This window comes from Anser brachyrhynchus, assembly GCF_964034855.1.
Source record: "Anser brachyrhynchus genome assembly, chromosome: 1".
Taxonomy (NCBI): Eukaryota; Metazoa; Chordata; class Aves; order Anseriformes; family Anatidae; genus Anser; species Anser brachyrhynchus.
The window spans coordinates 15270223-15291983 of record NC_137694.1 but is presented as its reverse complement, the minus strand read 5'-3'; the positions used below and the strand labels follow the sequence as shown (position 1 = coordinate 15291983).

Sequence of the window (21761 nt, the reverse complement as noted above, 5' to 3'; positions counted from 1 at the left end):
CAAAGCACTCCGCATCAAAGGTAGCACACTCATCACTGGGGCAAAGTTATGCACTCTTTCCCGAAATCATACTGGTTTGAATCGCTGGCTCTTCCACAGAAGCAGCATGTTTGAACTTCACCACAAGCAGCTGAAAAGACTTCCCTATTTTTAAACAGGGACATAGAAAAAGGCTTTAGTAGATTCTCCCCAAGGACTTGCATAGTCCTTAGTCCTATTTACAGTCCTATTTCAGCTCTTTCCATAATTGTGTCATTTGTCAAGATGGAGCTAAAAAAAACAGGCTTATGGTGAGGAGACAGCTTTGTGGGGCTTCTCAGGAAGTGCCTGACTTCATCTGTCTGGGTAGTGAAAACGAGCACAGACACGTGTTACAGTGTCCAGATCACTGCAGGTAGTTATTAAACAATAAAATCATTACAAAACTAAGATGCACTTCCACTAGAAGAGTTTGCCAGTATATACTATACACTATAGCGCTTATTCTGTAAGCTTTCCCAGCTATAGCAGCATACCATACAATGACATACTGTACTCTGATGTTGACTTGTTTAACCTTCTGTTCCCATTCTCATACGGGTCCAAGCAGTTCATAACTCTACAGTGTGCTATTTGGTTTGGGACAGAACTGAACTATGCATAAATATTTGACAAGTTCTGAGCAGACACAGAGCTCTTTGCATACATTTCAACTTTATATTTGCCAATACCAAAGCAAAAAAACAAAAAACAAAAACAGAGCTGCACCCAGCTCTCTCTCCCATATTATTTAGCGCTTCACAGCCATCAACTACAGATTTTTCTTATAGAAAAGTCAGCAGTCCACTCAGAGAACACACTTTATTTTCCCACCAGAAAACTCATCCCTTACATAGAATGTGCTGCAAAAATTTAAAAGATTGTAGCTACAAGTGTTTTTTTTTTTTTTTTTTTTTTTTTTTAATCTCTGGAGCCTACATCCCAAGAACGCAAGAACGTACACATCCACATTTTTAAAATAGCCACATAGTAAGTAGCACACTTTAAGGAACTATATACAATACAGAAAACCACAACAGCAACTTAATTTTACCCAAAATGAGTTCTCTGTCCAGTCGACAGGGTTTGTAACTTACGCTATTCACCATGTCAGGTTTCATAGTAACAGAGCCCCAAACAATAAAATCCTTGCTGTAGATTTTGACTGAACTATGTGAACTTCAACAAGAAACCACAGAGATGAGTTCTAAGATGTTTCAATACACATTAAGGTGAGTCAATAGCATACTAACTACCTTAGCCGTATTTTTCAAAATTGATTGCAGAAGTATATACATACGCCTTAAAGAGGACACAGAAATAGACACTCAAATGAGTTTATCACTCATTCATCTCTCCTAGCCTCTCCTTCGGTTTCTCCAATCATGTCTTATCCTCAATGTTGTAAAATATCTGAAAAGGAGGTGTTAGTTTTGATAACCAAGTTGGCATGTTTGGTGCTTAATTATTAAAAAATAATTGTTTTTTAATGGTGGATTAAATATGAAAGAGGCATGCAGGAAAACACTACTGAATTTACAAATCTAGTAGAGTAAACCATGAAACTATTAATAGAACAGAATAAAAAATTGAAACCAGGAGAAAAACACGAGTCGAGAAATACCAGAAAAGGAAATACTCAAATTCTGGAGTAGTAAGAAGACACTGAAGGTGAGATGTATGAATCAGTCAGCTGTAGGACAAGGTGGGTAGAAAAAACTGCAAACAAAGCAAAACTGGGAATTATTTGCAAAAAAAAAAAAAGAAAATGCTAAAATCATATTAAATAAGATACTTAAGAACAGACAGCAGGGGAAGCAGTAAAAAATGGAATTCCAAGGCCCACAACCTTACTGGAGAAGGAGGGGGAGCACCTATTAATGCTGAGCAAAGGAGCACCAGGAGAAGTAGAAGGAGAACCAAAAAAAATATAAGAATCACAGAATTCAAGAGGGCAAAATGAACGGCAAAACTCAACTCTGCCAACAGGTCACGAGGTAAAATTAAGCACACACCTTGATTTAACTGGACTGGGCCAAGAAGAGGGGAAAGGAGAGTGACTCATGTTACATATCTGCAAAGAGTTAAAAAGGCTAAGGAAACCAAAATAAGATGATTAGTTTATGAAACCATGTATTCATGGCTATCTTCTATGCTGGTATTTTAAAGAGTAATACAAGAATCAATTTGGTAGCTAAAGAAAAGATGTAGTGAGGCAAAGAAAATGCTTGGAAGTAACACAAAGAAAAGAATTGCTGATGGCAGGACATGTAAAGATATAAAAAGATTTAAGAAAAGAGAAAAAACATAGAACAAGGGCACACAAGAGAAGGTGACCTGTGAGCCATAGAGTTGTGCAAGCGATCGTAGGGACGTTAGGGACAAAGCCAGAACTATGAGCTCTGACAAACATGTCCCGGTGTCCTGCCAGCAGACTGGACCCGTTTGATAAAGACAAGGTGAAAAGCCTGCCAGAAGCAGTGCGACCATCCAGAAAAATGAGGAAGGCACAGATAATACTAAATCTAGAATACTCATACGAACCCTTGGAATGATGTCTAATTAAGTCATAATTACAAAATGGTAGAACTTTAAATATAATAAACAAGCCCAGAGGAGATTGGTTTAAAACTGTTCTTTATTGCTGTGCTCAAACCTCTAAATAAATGCTTCACTTCGCAAAGCCTGTTTCTGTGAGTCCGTATTCAGATTAACTGTGTGAACTCCTGAACTCAGGTGCAGAAACACTTAGGAATGTGGACTCCTCATCCCTGAAGGGTGTCCCCTAGCTCCTCAGAGGCACATGGCAAAAAGTGGGGTACACTTGTATTGGGCACCTGAGGGAGTGTAAAGTTCAATCTGAGCAGGCTTCACAGAAAACCCTGTATCCATACGGCATTTAGAATAGCAAGCTGAGGACGGGCACCTGAAGAAAGAGGAGGAGTCATCCTTTGAAATTTGCCTTCGCTTTTCACAGCTATGGGACTGAGGGAAGGAAGCTCGAATTCACCCTTCCCTCTTTTCCAGGAAAGTGCCCTACATACTACATTACAAAATAATCTGTAATGAGATGCACTTCATTCCTCCTGAGGCCAGGCTGTTAAGCAAGATGAAACACAATTATAAACTAAAGGAGCTTGTCTCCTAGAATTTTAACACGATTTTTGCTTGAAATGTCATGCTCACATAATCCTCTCTCTCAGAGCTCTGATAAACCAAATTTATTAAAAAGGTTCCAGATCAAACAGGAAGACAGGTAGACAAAAACAGATTCTGAAAAATACTTCTGCCAAGTTTTGAAAAGGTTGATTTTGAACATCTGGTTTCTCAACGACTCCAGAAAATCTATTTAAGACCTTTTGCTGACGGGATTTTCTTTAGATAGCCAAAGGAAGTGTAGAAGACGAATCACAACTATAAGATAAGATAAGCCGCTTTAATTTACCACAACTAAAATATAAACTGTTATTAGGAAATAGTACTGGCACTACTTACTAAGGTAAGAAAGTAAGTACCTGACACAGTGATCACTACGTGCTTGTCTACATCTGTAATAGTGTAGACAACAGTAACAAGCCAAAAGATGGTCTACAAATATTATTCTTCCAAGAACGGGGTCTGTAATCATCCTAGAAACACCAATTACCACACTGACATGCTCTAGTAACAGAAGACATCCATACCTGTGTGACTACTTACCACTCAGAACAAGAAAGAGGACACCAAGGTCTCACAGAACTAGTTAATCTTTTTCTAAAAGAGAAGAAAAAAAAAAAGTAGCCTCCCCTCACACAGATAATGAGCAGTCAGTACCTGGAGCTATCATTTCTCAGAACATCCCCAGCCAAAGGTAAATACGGATAGTGTACTTTGATGAATGAAAAAATATTTCTTAACATAAATACGTCTATATTGCCAACTTTCTAAACACCCCCCCCCCCTCCCCCCACATTTGGTACCATTAACTAAATACTACTCTACTTCCAGAGACTAAATGGCTACACAAACACACCGGTGTGAATCTAGCTTTTTCCCACATACTATAAAACAGTTTCATCTCTTCTATCTGTGGATCTTACAGATTTCCACAGTGCTCAATTTATCCTCCTGTCATCTTCTAACATTACAAGAAGATGCAGAAAGGCTGGAAGAAGTGCCATAAACCTACGAAGGACACTCCAAGTCGTATCACTCTTTCACGTAGCCACCACCACCTAGCTCCATTTTCTCGATACCTGCTTAAAATCGCATTGCACTTGAAGAGAAGCTAGCTAGAGGTGAACCCAGAAAACTGACATCATGCCTGCAGGAGATGAATACCTGGCAATGTGACCTCAGACAGCCTCAGATTGTCAACACAGCTGTTTTGGACTTCCCAGTCTCTCCATCCCCAAGTAGTTGCTATGACAGAAACAGGCTCATCCCCACCTGCAACTGACCAAGAGTGAGTGTGTTCTTTCCACTTAATGAAGAAAGAGTCGAAGTGATCCATGCATGTATGACCTCCAGACTCCAGCAACTAATCCCTAATAATTAAGCTATATTATCTTGGATAAACTGATGACATCACCACAAATACCTTGCTGCTGTATGCCAGTGCCTGTTCTCCACTTTGTGTACAGCTCCTTGTTTTATGCAAACACCAACTCACAATCTCTTGTCCTGATACAGGATCTTCTCTGGCACTGGCTCTTGTGTCCCTGGCACAACCACAACCTTACGCTGTTTCAGCAGGAGATGAAACTGTTAGGCAGCAGGGGAAAGCTCATGAGTGTCCATGCAGTAGCTTTCTCAGAAACTGAATCTACACCAGAAAACACTGGCATACAGAGAGTAGAAGAGAAGTGGACTTGCCAGTTTGAAAACTAAACAAAATTCAAGCTTTCAACGCAGTTTCTTATTGGTCAGTTCTATATGCAAAACATACCTATACTTTCAGGGAAATGTTACATAAATGAACTTAATCTTACTGAATGGAAGGAAGCAGCTATTTTTATTTTTACTTGATGAGATGTGAGATAACACATACCCCCCTCTCTAAACTACGATTCTTTCAAATTTGGAAGTAAAAAAAATAAAATAAAATAAAATAAAGAACCTCACCCAAGCCAGACACTTTATATTTCCTGACGACTAGTGACTAACAGAAACCAATATCCTGGGAAATCATGTATGTCAGGTGATCATATTTAAGAAAACCTATTAAAATTACAGCATAAGTTAAAAAAGGGTTAACATCTGGCTTTGTGCGGTGTTAGAATTCAGGCTTATAGTTTTGTCTTGTCCTCCCAGGAAAGAAATTACCTATAGATGCTCTTCAGCAACAACTCTGTTAAATATCAAAGGAGAGTAAATGAACCTCTAGGGCGAGACAGAGCTGCATCTAGCTTCTTCAACCAAAACCATCATTTGTAACAGAATGTTCTTATAGACAGAAAACTTAGACAGAATAATCAAGGCCGCAGTGAAAGCTGAAGGAACCCCAAGGAAATTGTATTCCCTTATAAATGTCCTGTGTTTAAGCAGCAGTGTTAAAGAACTTGATTTAATTTGTATACAGTTCCCTTGACAGTTCTAGGCATTTCAGGTTTAATGATTAAGTAATCATTCAGTGAAAAGTTACCAAGATAGCAGCACAGCTGGGAGATGGCAAAATATTCTAGTGGAATGAACCAGACTATTTGCTGACTGAGGTACCCATTGCTAGCGTATTAAAATAAAGCACTCCTAATTCTAAAAGAATAGAAAACAATAAAAAGCAATAAAAATTAAAAGCTGCACATGTAAAAAATAAAAAGTGCCCAGCTTGGAATACTGTGATAAATGAATTTTAATGTACTACTTTTACTGTAAGTACTTATATATCAACATGTTTTTTGTTTGTTTGTTTGTTTTTTATATACTCTCAGGGCCTTTCACTGTGTCAAACCACAAAGAAAAAGTTATTTACCATTAATTGAAGACAGAAAAGATGCACAGTACACATGTCAGTGTATAGATCATTCAAGTCTAGTGAATGTTTTTCACCTTAGACTATCCTTGAAAAGGGCACATGTGTCCAGTCACCTGGACAGCTGCATCATCATCCTCATGCTGGAAACAGCTCAGCTGGCCACTGCCTGCCTGGTGAGCTGCTCCAAAACAGTGCTGAGGGTCTTGGTGGGCAGCAGCTGACCACCAGCAGTGCCCACCAGCAAACAGTGTCCCAGCAGCAAGGTCAGCCAAAAGGCCTCCTTGGCTGTATGAACAGGCAAAGTGACCGTCCATCTCTGCTTCTCTACTCCACACTCATTAGACCACATCCCGAGTACTGGGTCTACTTTTGGGGCCTCCAAATACAGAAAGACATGGATAAACTGGAATGAACTCAGTGGGGGGCCACCAGTGTAGTTATGCACTTCAGAGGCTGAAGGAACTTGGCTTGTTCAGTCTGGAGAAGAGATGGCTTTGAGGAACCTGGCAGCAGCGATGGGGAAATAACTGAGGCTCTGCACACTGGTAGATGATGGAAAGATGATAGACAGAGGCATGAGCTGAAACAAAAGAGTTTGAGATTGGTTACAAGAAAAGCTTTTTCACCATGAGGCCAGTCAGGTGGTGAAGCAGGTTGCCCAGAGAAATTGTTCTCAAGAACCCAGCCCTGAGCAACCTGGTCTGATCTAAGAGCCGACCTGCTTAGAGCTGGAGGTTGGGCTAGAAACCTCTGACGGTATCTTCCAACCTGAATTATCCTAAGATCCAGAAGAATCTAGTCATTGGGAAACCTTGAGTTTATTCGTATTATCCGTAGCTCCAAGTTGTTTCCCTGATGCTATTAAATTACCTGGTGAAGTGTATCTGAATGGTTATCAAAAAGAGCAACGGCAGAACCAATTTACAAAGTGCCATAAGAAAGCTCAAGGCTTTTCTATCATCACTACATAAAGCACACATGATGTCACTGTGCTAAAAGACAGGCGAAATAATTGGAGATCTTCCCTCAAAGATTTTAGCCTGGCCATGTCACAAAACAAACGTTGCAGAAGCTGAATAATAGTGGCCTGCTTGTTTATCACAAAAGACTACAGTGCCAGCAGCAGATCTGGAAACGAAATCTAGGATGAAATAGCACAAAAATTCAGCACACCACTTACCACGGGAGACAATGATGCTGAGCAGTTGACCAGAAGGCAACTGTTGATTAACAGTTAATACAGACTAGAATTTATGGTTCTGGATTCAACAAGTGGTCAAGTGAACCGTATAATCTGTGATGATACAAGATCTGACTTTCAAATGCTTGAGAACAGAGATGCACAAAGAGAAATGCGCAGAAGGCAAAAAGGGTATTGATTTTAGCCCTGAGCATACCTGTTGGTATTTATGTCCAAATGCTCCTACCAGATTAGAAAGACCAAAGTTCATTACAGTTTTTCAGTGAAGAAATTTCTGCTTCTGAGTGGTCTATTTGATATTTTACGGATTTACCTTAAATTTAACCACCTGAAGCCTAATCTCAGGCTCCTCAGTGTGAAAAAAAGCACATAACAAAGCCAAAGTAAAAAAATATTCAACGTATCCAGCAATGAGCTGCAAATTTTTGAAGGAAACCAGGACATTTTCCTGGTGACTGCAAAAAGAGAAGCCATCAGATGAGAAATTCTTGACAAACATCAGCATTTTTCTATACAGGCCACAACTTTGAACAATGTCCTACTGTCTCAAGAGGATGTAGGAAAAAGATGACGAGGATGAGAGAATGCAGTCATATAGCAAGTTAAACTCATTCTCCTGAGATTCCACAGTGCTTTGTGTTACTACTGAGAACAAAGCGTCACTTCTACAGAGGTGTCCCCCAGTTGGTGCCAGGGGATCTGAAAGAGCTGTAAGTCACAGTTGCTGAACTGGAGAAACCCAACATATGCCTCATGTCTTGGTGTAGTTTCAGTAAGCCATGGCTACAGAGTCAGTGCCAACATACACGCCTCACCCATGTCAGAAGACTCTGTGGTAACTCCACTGGTCCCACAAATCTTCTTTATCATGACAAGTCTGGGGAAAGAGGCAGGCACCTCCTTGAGGGAGTCACCTCGGGAATGGCATCCCAATCAGCCTGGTCCCAGGTCCGGGTCCCTGGCAGTGACCCGGAGGCTCACTGCAACCTCAGACGCCTGAGACAGGTGAGGCTTTTGTGGCTTTTCCAGATCCACTTTTGTGCAAAACAGGCACCCAATCCCTTCACTTGCTGAATTTAAATGAACAGCAAATAGAGCCCTTATCAGGCATGTGTCACTTACTAAGCAATAAAAAGACTTCACGTACGGACCAAATATGGAATTCAAACCTCCCAAGTATCACAGCAATGAACTCAAATATAAATATATATAAAGACATCACTGCTCTAAACAAAAAGAACTGGATATGGAATAATCAACCATGCAGAAGAAAATGTGTCTAAGCAGAAAGTGCTTCATCTCAGCAGAGTGGATGGAGGAATGGCACCTCCCTGAGCACAATACAGCTCGTGCTGTAACACACTCCTGCCTCCGAGAGTGAGGGAGGGTTGGGCATCGAACCCCTACAGGTACTGCCAAGGGAAAACAATGATGTGGTCTTTGATGCTGTCAGTACACATACTCGTCACTAATGCACATGTAGAGTATCACTCAAAGAAAGACACAATTATTTACTGAGGATAACAAAACTAATTAAAATAGACACAAATTCCTACTGCTACTCTTACACCCAGTAGGAAAAAGGCCTTTTTGTATTTTCTTCTATTCTTTTTCAAGACCAGTTCAGAATAAGGCGTTCGCTGTTACAGTGTCAGCGCTGAAAACCTAAATGACATTGGAAAGGCACCACACAAGAAGGAAAATAAATAAATAAATAAATTTGGTAAGCTGATAACAAAGGGAAACTCTAGGAACCTCCAGATCATACCAACCCATTCATCAGTTTCAAGTAATTGTGCTGCCCAGCAAAGTGCAGGCATTCCCACAAAACAGCACCTGTGTGCTTACTTGCACAAACATGCACACAAACTCACAACTGAAGCTTGTGCCTCCATACAATTTGACAAAAGAAAAGAAGCTATCTTCTGACAAATATAAGAACAGTGATGGGGAATTATGACCGAGCGGTGGTTTAATGTCTGACACACAGAGTGCCTGAAGTTATCTCAAGGTAAACTTCACTGAGATCACAAGTTCAATCTACAATATTTTTAACTTCAAAGGAATTCATTAAATCACAGAATGGCAGGGGGTTGGAAGAGACCTTAAAAATCACCCAGTTCCAACCCCCTGCCATGGGCAGGGACACCTCCCACCAGACCAGGCTGCCCAAGGCCCCATCCAGCCTGGCCTTGAACACCTCCAGGGATGGGGCAGCCACAGCTTCTCCGGGCAGCCTGTGCCAGGGCCTTGCCAACTCCGAGTGAAGAATTTCTTCCAAATACCTAATCTAAGTCTGCCCTTTTTTAGTTTAAAACCTTTCCCCCTCGTCCTGTCCCTACACCCCCTGACAAGGAGTCCCTCCCCAACTTTCCTGTTGGCCCCCTTAGGCACTGGAAGGCCGCTGTAAGGTCTCCCTGGGACCTTCTCTTCTCCAGGCTGAACAACCGCAACTCCCTCAGCCTGTCCTCACAGAAGAGGTGCTCCAACCCCTTGATCATCCTTGTGGCCCTGAATTTTTGAATTTTAAGAAGCAGCCACCTGCCTATTATGTTACTGATCAATAAATTTATTTTGATACTACTTTTTTAATAAATTGGAAATATTTGCTTTTATTATTACTTGATTTTATCACATTATTAAGTTTCTTCACCACTCTAATGCAACTCATTTGGATACTGCACTGACCTTTAAAAATGAAAAAAAAATTTAAAAAAATCAGTCAAAACTTGGTTTTAAAAAAAAGGAAGAAGTCAAGCATTATTGCTGGTTTCAGTGGGCAGTACAGAAGGCCCTCAGAATATTTTTAGGCCCTCATGAAGTTAAGTATTATTAGCATAATAGACCCATAAGGATGAAGCCAGGTAATAACTACAGGGCTATATAAGAATTAGAGACACCACATAAAAGCACTGTACATACAGCATGGGTAGCCTGTGGGATCCAGAGAATGGTGGATACACCATGTACAGAGCCTCCGCTCCCTCATACTGGTGCATCTGTCCCCCGTAGTCCCCAGCCATTCCTTATATCTGTAAGAATATAATAGAAAGAGAAGGCGTAACAGGGTGCTTCCAGACCTGAGAGAAGACGGGAGCACACGGATCAGGGCCTCCACCCCCTCACCTCGGTACTAGCCAACAACTCTGGGCCTTCAGCTCTCTGTCATGGAGGACAAACTTCTCAAGTTTAATGGCCACAGGCACAAAATGCTTCTGTTTAATACAGTTTTTAGAAGGCAGGGGACCACTGCTTAGAGTATAGCAGTTACAGGCTCTTGTTCCAATCTGTTTTGCAATGTTTATCACTGTAATTATCTGTTCTGATAAGCACAAAAGGGATAGCTTGCAGACAACAAAACCGGTGACTAGAAAAAAAAGCAAAGTAAATTTCTAACTTTTATTTCCCCAAATCCATGCCACAGGTGAAGGGAACCAGCATGCAGTTCCTGAAACACGTCCTGTGGCTGCATCAACTAAAGCCCAATGACTCAACTAGAAAACTGAACTGTAAGTACTCACTAGCCTTGCTCCTCCAAAAAATAGGACAATATGAAGAAGCAAATAGCCACACTGCTCTCACTTCATTTTGTTTAGAACACAAAATAAAACCATAGGTTGAAAAAAAAAGTTCAGATGCTAAACATTTACTTAATAGAGAAAGAAATGTACATTTACATCGTAGATGGCTGGAACAAAGAGCTTCCATTACCCCAGACAGCCCAGAGTTACATTATACTCCTGTCTGGTAAGCCATTTACGTATGTTCTACCCACTTGCATCAATGTGCAATTTCATAACCTACTCATTAAAGCATGTTGGTTTTGTCCTCAGAAGCCAGGGCAGCAGTAGTTTTTAACTTCACAGTCATCAAATCGAGACAAGGAATCAAAATGGAGAAGTGTCATTAAAAAGGAGTACTCATTTAAAAATGGCGACCTGGGGATGTAAATGCAAAGCTCCTGCTGGTACCACTTGTATGATGAATGCACTAAGAAATCCAGTAGTCAGATGTGATCACAACCAGGCTATAAATAGAAACAATTCCCATTGCTTGTATAAATAATGTCTTTGAAAAGGATCCATCACTCACATTGTGCTCTGATTAAGGAGTCCTTCATGAAAATTGTGTACTGAACAGAAACCTGAAAACTTCCTTCCTCTCTTGCACAACACAACTACGTGCCACCTCACTCTCCATCCAACCGAATGCCTTCATTCTCGTTAAAACTGGTGGGAGATATTTAGCACTTTTTAAAAATAAGGTCTAATTCCAAATATATAGGTTTAATAAATTCATGGTAGAAAATATAACTCAAAATCAGTCAGTTCTAAATTCTGGCAAATAAGTTTGTTTGTTTGTTTGTTTTTACACATCGAATAATTCAACTTTAATGGGGAACTTCTAACCATACACTTGAAAAGCTATTTTGTCACACATATGGTCCTTAAACTAAAATCCCATTACTCAGATATTGATTTTACTCCAGCCTTGAAAATGTCACAGATATTGAAAGAAATTTGCTCAAACTTCAAACAAGAACTACATTATGGTCAGAGACAAACCGCAAAATATTACATCCTAAAAATGATGTGCCAGAAATTTATGGGTATGTTAGAATTATGGATATCACTGGCACTTTTTATAACTACAATTATAAAAGTCCAGTTACCTAAAGAGTTGTTGAATAAAGCAAATTATTTTTGAAATTCAATAAACCCCCAATTTTTATGAAAACTAAACTTAGTACATTCACTTTAGAAGAATCTGCAATTCAAACCAAGCACTTCAAATAAACATCAGTGCACTATACATCATGGTTTCTAGTGTTTTGAAAGAAAGCCAGTTAGCACCCCTGAAATCTTGGCTGTCCTTCCAGAATGAAATAAACTTAAGATGTAAAAGAAATAATAGAAACTGAATAAAAATAAATAAATAAATTAAAAAATAAAATCAGTAAATTTCTACCTGCCACAGCAGACGAAACAGAGCATTACTTTAAGAACAACAAAATTAGCACTCCACAAGAAGTGTTGAGAAAAAACATGTAATTCTACTTATAAAGTAAGAATACACGAAAGAACAACAGCATAGGGAAAAATGTAGTACAGCTTTTCAGATAATTTAGCAAATAATATTACTTAGCACGTTGCTTCTATTATTTTTTTTCATATTAATTTCTTTTTTTGACAAAATAGTAAGCATGCCCCATGTTCAAGTATCTCTTCATACAAATGGTAACACAACGTAGATATTCCACTGGATTTAAATAACTAAAAATCCTGGAAAATGTAAAATATCAGGTTGTGCGCCACGTATGAAAGCACACGTCGCCATATATACTGAACAATTTACTATTACACAGTTAGAATAGAAACATACACATGACAAAAGCTGCACGTGTGAGCACATGCATGTGCACGCCCGTTAGTCCTCCCTCTACTCCAGATGCTCTCCTCCATTCAGACACTCGCTGGAGCATTCTAAGACTGCCACGGGGCTTCTGCCTCTCCTCTCACCACATACCAGTTCAAGCTCTTACACCAGAAGGGCATAACGCCACCATCCTACAAATCTGAGATATTTTTTTTTCTTGTCCCTGAGAGGCCACTCTTCTAGCTCATTCAAGGCACATCATTCACAATCTTTTAAAGAACAACTACACAGATTATTTAATTTCTTACTTTTTATTTACTCAAGACACCATTTACAATTCTGCACTATAACATCTAAACAGCCTGAGCTGCAATTCCCAGAGATGCGTGGTACAGTCACACACACATTTGTTTGTGATCTCAGTGTGTCAAGACCAGCTAAATGTACTCGTCAATTCGATTAACTGCTTCTCAAGTAAATTTGTCAGGGCAGCTTTTTGTTCTGTGCAAGGGGAAAGTAATGTTCCAGCTTTGTGGAGGCCAGAGCATCTGTAAGAATGAATTTATTGCTGTTATTGTCAACCTCAAATCTACAGTTTCTTGACCCTTTCACAGCCAAGCTGCGTTCACGAGGTTTTAAGCAATCAGCATCCTGAGTCACGGCTGCTGGCAGTGAGGATAACACAAGCTGCACAACTGCATCAGCAAAAGCAGTATGAGCAGAGCAATAAACCGAGTTAACACTTCTGCCACGCTGCAGCAAATCACTCTGTAATAGTAGGTAGGCTTTGTCTGCCCTGTGCAGCCCAGCTTTTATGTCATGACGCATTTTAATTACCTTTCCCTGTAAGACCAGGTTCTCTGCAGAGACAGGAATTTGCCCAGTACAGGAAACGAGAATGTCTTACACTGATCAAGAGCTGCTGCTGTGCATTTGGTGCCGGTGCTCCACAAAGAATTTGAAACCCCCCTAAATCCTTTCTTTTTGACTCCATCAAGTGTAGGCTTCCTATTCTCCTCTTCCAGTCCCTTACTAGGTTGTATCAGCTACTGTCACAACACATCACTCCTCTGTCTCTGCTTTGCTGCTGTGACAGGTGACTGACTACAGTTCAACAACCTCTTCTATTCTCCCGTGTATTTTCCTATCATTTACAAGTGGATGGCATTTCTTGAACTGATCCATAGAAAAAGTACCACTTACCCTTCCTCATTCTTCCAGCAGACCAGTTTCTTGGATGATATATGCAAGAAACCAGCTGATTAATACATATAGGGCTTAATAAGATGAAGTTTAGGGTGCTCCTTACTTGTCCTTCTCATGTGGTTTGACTTGTTCAAGTAGGAAATTTAATTAGCAAAATGTATGGGCTACATCAACATGCAACCATAACTTGGGGTCTTTGGGCACTGCTGAACTCTGATGGCAATTTAGATTCTACCCTATAACTACTCACCAACAAACTGACCTCAGGAGCACATGAGGATCTTCTAGATTAGGATCCTATTTCAAAGTAATTATGCTGAGCAGTAGGTACAAGTATTTTTTCTCTCCTTTCTTATCTGTTTTACATCTGAAGCATTCCTCCATAATGACCATGAGAAAATGCAATTGACTCCATTTGATGTGCCTAAAAATCCTACAGGACAGCAGATGACTATCTTTGCACAATACTGAAGTACATTCCTATGATGGGATAGACAAAAAGGGAAGAGTAAGCATATGCTGCCCTAGAGCCACACAAAATTGGTGTGAAAACCATTCCCAGATCAATGCTAGCAGGAGAAAAACATGGAAAGATGTCTTTCCCTGTTGCCCCCTGGCAAGAATATTATGCAACAGAAAGTAAGTCTTGATTCAGGACTCTTCCCTTTCAGTGTTTTAACTCTGCAGCTCTCAGAGAACTCTTCTGCTACAATATTGTCTCACTCCAAAGCTATATTTCCAAACTACAGTCTGAGATGGCAGGAAAAATGAAGGCTGGCAAGTAAGCGTTGAATTTCTGCCTTAGAAGATGCACTCTCCATTTAATAAAATGCATGCACAGAAACTGTAAGAGTATGAACTACCAGTTTTGTGGCTGTGTTTAGCTGACATTTGAGTGTAAAAGATTTCAGAGGCTGAATTAAGCTATGAGATGAGGCTGATGGGGTTCTTCTTGTGTAACTGGTTATTTGAAGCAATCTCTACATTTTCAATATTTCCTTGTGCGTGGAGAGGTGTGCTCCCATATGCCCTGACATGTGACATGAAAAGTAAAGTAAAAGTAAAAAGGTTTTAACATTTGCACTTAAAATGTATTCTTCTGACTAGTTCATTCGTCTTTATTCTCAAATCAAGTTCTGTTTCCTATATTAAATATGTAGCAAATACATACATACAATTTTCTGCACTAGTGGGTTGTGGCACCTGGTGGTATTTCACTCTGGCATGCTCCTAATAATTCTTCACAGTAATGTCAGGCACCAGCAAAGGGTCTCTCTGACTTTTGCACAAAACAGTGAGCAGAAAGTGAATAGGAATTATTCACTCTTGTTATTGATCTACATCATTAGCATAACAAAAACAAAACCTTAAGGTGCATTGCATTAATACAACAAAATTTTATTATTCTTATTTTCCTCTAAAGGAGAAAAAATTTGAGTGAGACATATATAAAGAAGAAAAATATTTGTAATATTTGTTCAGAGAAATTTCTAAAACAAACTGAGATGTTCAAATTCGTGTTCAGTCCCTGTATAATTTCTATACGTTTCTTATGCTAAAAGCTATGTATACGCTGTTTATGCACACAGAAACACCACTGCAGATTATTCTCCATTTGCCATGAGATCAAGCACCCAAGGGAAGGAGCAGGACTCTTCCTGTCCTTACAAAGTCAATGTAAGATAGAACAAGAGTGAGAAATCCTGAGTTCAAAATCTATTAAGGAAACCCCTTAATAGGTAAGCAAATAATCATATGGCACAACTGGGAGTAGAAAAGGTCCACACGGAAGGATGGTTTTCATCCCTGGATGGAATATGCCTTGGAATGATCCATTGTAGTTTCATGCTGCTAAAACACAACTGTGCTAAGCACAAAATCTCGTTATTCATGCTTTGCTCTGCCCCAGCTATTCGTATGTAAGGGTCACAAAACAGTTTCCATTACTTTCCGTACACAACAGTAAAACAAAACAAATCTTAATCACAAAGAGTGACAAGCGAGGACCGGCAACTGTCAGCAGAATGTATATATAGTATTAATAATGACTTCATTTGAAATAATTCATCATAGGCTTAAAAATTAGATCTCCAATGAGCTTTTAAGACGAGACTTTCCACACACTATCTAGAAGAGGAAGCAAGATCTGAAATGACAAAAGGGGCCTTGCCTATGGCTAAGGAAAGAAGGGCGATTCCAAGCTAATAAATCTGGGTTAAATTCTTTTGTGACTGACTCCAGCTCCTACAGAAATTCCATTCAAAGTCAGAAAATGTTCATAAGGCCAAAGCATCAAGTGGATACAACAAAACCATTACTGGGACATTACCAATCTGCTTGGCTGGTAAATATATATGGATGTTCTACACAGAAATATGAATTACTTTGGGGGCATTTGTGGGACCCATTGCCAACAAAACAAATAGCAGTTTCTGAGATGCTATCTTTATCCATTAAGCTGTATTTTCTCCCAGGCTTTAAACTTGTCTGTATCCTCCTCCAAACTAAAGGTTGGAGAAGTAGGTCTGAGAGATATATAATAAAGATGTATGAAGCAAAGACACTGCAGAACAGGATTACGTGGCTGGGGGAAGTGGGAGCTGGAAGTAGGGAGTGTCTGACAGTGAGAAAGCTTTGCGCTCACGCTTTGACAAAAGACATTTTGTTTAAATAACTGAAAAATACACCATGCTGTTCAAGACATCATGCTTCCTATGAAACATGCGGAACTGACACAGAACATTTAGGAAGCAAGACATCAGGCTGCTGTACGTTGCCAGTTTATGCATATTATATACAAAGATATTTAATTTTCCCCTTTCGTTGACTCCACAGCATTTAAAAGAAGCAGTGCCTGCCAAATATTAATCCAAACTTAAAGGTTAAAGGCCAAGCCATTTGTGTTATGGTGTTCTACTAGAAAACGTGCTAAGCAACATGTTCCATGAGTACTGTTATTCCATTTTGAACGACTTAATAAGCAAAACATACCTTGCCCTATTCATCTCTTATCCTCTGGAAGATGTATGCTACAGCATGAAAGTCACACCACACAAAATCAGAGACGGAATGGATTTACTTTAGCAGATGGCAGGCAAATATTACAGCCAAACATTATAATTCATACTCTATTACCTCTAGTGGCGTTGGCATACCCCCCTAATCTAAATAGAAATGTTAAAGAACAAAACAGCGAGGCAACCAAAGCTGAGTTTATCATAGAAACAGATACTAAAATACTGTAGAGAATTAAAAATCAGAATGATTAAATAATGACTATCTATAAAGGCCTGCTTCAAAAATCATTTAAAAAAATACTTTCTACTTATTTCAGTAATGTGCATACTCATTCATTCAAATAAATATCAATTTTTTTATTTCTTTCAAAATCATGAGTTACAAGCAACCTGGTAAATTCACCAGAAGGTTATTAGCTTTTCTGCTCACGTTTAGATTCTGGTGTGTTATTGGGATTGCTGAGACTATCAATGGTGGAAGTGAACTTGGGAGCATGTTAAAACAGAAAACACAGTATGAGCTACAGGTCGCCAGACACAGGAGGGATTTGTTGCCTGTCAGATTATAACTGGATGCAAGAGAAGAATGATTAACCTGAAAAACCTACTTATAATGAGAATTCAAAATACAAGAGAGAAAAATCTGTGGTTTATATCAACTAGTTTACAGCGTTCACCGCTGTCTGAGAGCATCCATTAAGAAATCTTAGTACATTTTTATTCAATAATCATCAACATTTGCTAACTACTGTTTGCAGATAAATAACAGCCATACTTATTAATATGAACATTTGGCATCATTTCTATATTTATTTTGATAGACAGTCTGTTTTGTCTGGAAAACCTGTTTTCTCTGGAATTTATTCACTACTACTTAGTTACATAACAAGAAGATATCCACTTTGTCCATATTGCATTTGTTTTGTCATGAAAGAAAGATTAGATATTGCATTAACGAATTCCAAGGACAAGTGTGTCAAATACTGTTCTGCCTAAAATAAGGGGAAAAAAAAATTAGCTCCTTCGATGGTCCCCTCTCTGGGCTTCACACCTCAAGTAGAACACGAGATGACAGCAACTTTGCACGCCGGAAAGCAGAGGGAGCGCAGGCTCACACGGGGAGGTTTCAGCATACAGACACAACCTATGCTGTGGCACTTCCCCTTACCCTACCTTGTTTACCAGTTACACACACACTATTAGTTTAAAGGAATCCGTGTGCTGGTCTAGCAGTTCCGTACCTGGCTGGGATATCCGAGCTCTTTATCACACAGACTGGACAGGAATCCATTAAGACGAATTTCATATTTCAGCTGCAACCTCTGGTTTACGTTCCCTATAACTGAAACAAGATCAGCCCCAAAAACAGAAAAAAATACGGTTCTTCATTCTACTGATACAAAACCATATGTAGAATATCTTCCAAAGATAATAGGAAAACAGCAGGAAAAATGACAGCTTCCCATAGATGTGTGTATGCAGTAATTTCTGAACTTAAAACATATTTATAACACGCCAATAGTCTGAAGAGGTCACTATCTATCTTTACCAAATCACGCAATTTTAAAATAATCGCTCTGTACATTTTAATCAGTCTATAAGGTGACATCTAGAATGTGCTCTCAAAGATATTTAAACAGTCACAGAAATATGAAACATGAAACCTGAAGAAATCATCTAAGTTATTGTCTTTCCTCATCTTTTCTCCTCCGTTCCTTAACCCCGTTCAAGCTCTGCCTTATAGCAAGCACCTAATAAATCTCTTCAGGTTTTATTTAGTCCTAAAGTGTTATGACAAGCCAGTCTAAGCATAACCATACATTAAATCTAGCATTACATTCCCCTGCAACTGTTGGCCTATTCCCATAACTCTGCTACAATAGGCCCTGAAAATTTTGTATTCAGTCTCTGCTGAGGATCTATACAAGGAAATACTGACACAACCTGCTCAGATCTGTTCCAGACTTCATTGGTTTTATAAAAGGAATCTTGAACAAACCTACAACTTAATGAATGCTGAAAGTGAGCCACTTATAAGTTTAAAAGTTCCAGAAGAGTGCACAATTAGATTAAGTTTTGTTTTCGTAGAATGGTTTGGGCTGGAAGGGACCTTAGAGATCACCTAGCTCCAAACCCCCTGCCATGGGCACGGATGCCACCCACTACATCGAGTTGTTTTTCTTCTTAAAAAGAACATCACTGTCCAACTATATGCTGTAGTATGGAAGAGTAAAGGCACTGATGCGATGATATAGAGAGGATAAAGTTTTGCAGGGAGGATCTTTCATTAGAGCAGCTAAAATAACTGCACAAAGACGACAGACAACCTTCCGAGCATGCAAGCTCTTCTTAAGATCAGAACCAAAAGGAACAAATCTCAAGGTAAAAACAGGTCAGGAACGAGCGTTCTAAGTTTAACTTCATTATCTTAATTCATTAGATTTTCTGAACGAAAACAGGCAGCATTTGGGAGTAAATGTGGATGCTCTCCACGCACATTGTTTTTCTACAGGAACTTTTCTCAAATTCCTAGAATTTATTAGAAGAGACCAGACAGCAAATTGAACTCTTGCTACCGTGAGCATTTCATTTGCTGCAGTAATTTGTGAAGTACACAGCAAACAAGGCACATAAGAGAAACTAAATGAGGGAGTTGGATCTTCTTTATGGACTGGGTAGGAAACAGCTGTCGTAACATTTCTCAGAGCATACACAGCGTGTGAGAGACAGGCCACCCAAATCAGCTCTTTGTTCTCGACACCTGTGCTTTCAGCAGGCACCTGCACCAGACTCGAAGAACTACATCAATAAAGTTCTTAATTCTTCTTCCATTGCTATGACTTGACGTGCTTCCACGACAGCACTTTCTCCTACCTGAGCTTTTAAGGGGGGGGGGGGGGGGGGGGGTTACAGTTACTGCATTTCTAACCATCATTTTTGGTACAACTCCAACCTCTGCCTTATTTTATAAAAGGAAATACCATTTCACTCCAGTTAGCATTCTTTCTCTGACATTTCTAACATGCCACAGAACAGTGCGTGATGATTTCCTTAACACAATCTCAGTATGATTCAAGAAGATTGAGATTACAAATGGAAAATCTGGTTTTTTAAGTTCAAAACTTCAGATTCTTTCCTAGAGGCATATTCTATTCTTGGCTAACAGAATCAATTTGCTCTTCCTAAATGCTAGTTTATATTTAACGATTGAATTTAGTATCACCTATGTTCTCTCAAGCTTATAATTGCAGAAAGCAATTAACCATTCCTTCACTAATAAGCCTCACATGGTCTAAATTCAGTAAAATTCCTCTGTGTTCCTTAAGTAGGTTGTCACATTTTCTGTAAAAATCATTCAGCTGAAAACCGGCAGCGATATATGAAAATGCTACTGTGGGCATGACTAATCCACAGTCCGCAGATCTGCTCAGAATAATGAGGCCCCAAACTTTTATCTTGTCACTTTCTTCCCAATAGCACCTTATGCAAAGATGTACAATGAGATAAAGGATAGATTAAATTGTTCTGGCAAACCTGCTCCCAGATTTTCTCTTTTATGAGGGCTGTGCAAAACCTTCCTCCTCCTATCTGAATGTGTGCTAAAATGCAGGCTGCTATCATATGACACGCAGAGGCGTGAGTCCTGTGCGTCAGCCCGTAGCAGCTGAGAACACCCATCTCTGCAGGCACATGATGAGGATGCCGGCAACCCATGAACGACAGGCAGGAAGGGCTGCATTTTGGTCATACGACAGGGAAAAAAACACGTAACGTGACCCATGCGTGACATGGTATGCATGCATCTGGTCTGTGATGTGGTGACACCGTCCTGTTCATCGCTAGCAGCTAGTGGCTAGGAGATCCGACAGGTGACCCAGCACTAAAGACACCACCACATCATGATTATAAATGATGGTGCTATAAAGTACTCACTGCAACTAGCTGGTTTGTGAAGCACTTCACCATGTCTGTGTGTAGGTGTGTGTATGCAGTAGCGCAGTAGAAACAGCTAGCTTGAGGGGCTCAGTAATTAATCAGTGTGTTCTCATTACAATTTTTTCTTATTTCTGAAAAATTCTAAAAGAACTGAACCAGTTTCATCGGCTTCCTTTTGAGCATTTTCTACCTACTAGAAAATATTTCTGATCTGCAGAAACATTTGCTGCATTTAAATAATTGCCAGGCCTGAGCAGAAATCAACTTGCTCCACAAATTCAAGTAAATTACTGGTAGACACAATTCCATGATCACAGCTTTGGGACATATCAGACAACTTAGAACTATGAGAACGTTGCATCTCCTCCTTTCTTTTCAAACCATTGTAAGGTTTTGTAAGGTTAACATTTGTAGAGTCAAATAAAATGCGTTTTGAATCTTAGAGAAACTTGTGTGCTGTAGGAGTATCTGAAAAAAAAAAAAAGAAAAAGGCCACTAAACACAGCCCTGACTTTGTTAGAAATCACCACGGTACAAAAGCAATTTGCCTTCCATACCAAAATATCTAGAATTTGAGTGCTTGCTAAATGAATTAAACACACTCTTTTAAAAAGGCATAAAAAAATGCTGCCTCCTTTCTCAGCCTTTCATCTTCGGTTAGTCAGCCGTGTGCTTACAAGTGGCAGTTCTTAGGAGTGCATGGAAAGGCGAAAAATGCTTCCCAGTTTCAACTGCCACAAATTAAAAGTAAATAAATGAAAGTTTCAGAAAGTCAAAACTAGAAAGTTATTTGTTGCACAGAGATCTCTAGTGCCACGTGAGATTTTCTTCTCTCTTTCTCACCCTCCCCCCTCCCAGGCTGATGACTGACCCTGGAAGTGTAGGACATCAGCCTCAATTTATTTAGGTGCTTCTGTCTTTTCTTTGGAGAGGTCCTTGCTGACATCCATGGAGAAGGAGCCTGAAAGTTTTTACCTTCCCTGCTCCCTTCTCTTTTGGTTTTTGTTTGTTTTCTCCTCCTCCATGACAGTGTTATTTGCTTGATAACAAATTT

The 21761-nt window shown here is 39.6% G+C and overlaps 1 protein-coding gene across 3 annotated transcripts in view; it reads right to left on the bottom strand.

Moving 5' to 3' along the window:
- The window catches only part of PRKAR2B (protein kinase cAMP-dependent type II regulatory subunit beta), an 81483-nt gene that overhangs the window by 27012 nt on the left and 32710 nt on the right, over positions 1–21761 (bottom strand). The window contains exon 3 of one of the 3 annotated variants that reach the window (XM_080582369.1): positions 10095–10204. The exons of the other annotated variants lie outside the window; for them this stretch is intronic. Coding sequence (XP_080438495.1) covers positions 10095–10204 — 110 coding nt within the window. The remainder of the gene's footprint in view (positions 1–10094; positions 10205–21761) is intronic. 3 annotated transcript variants of the gene reach the window in all.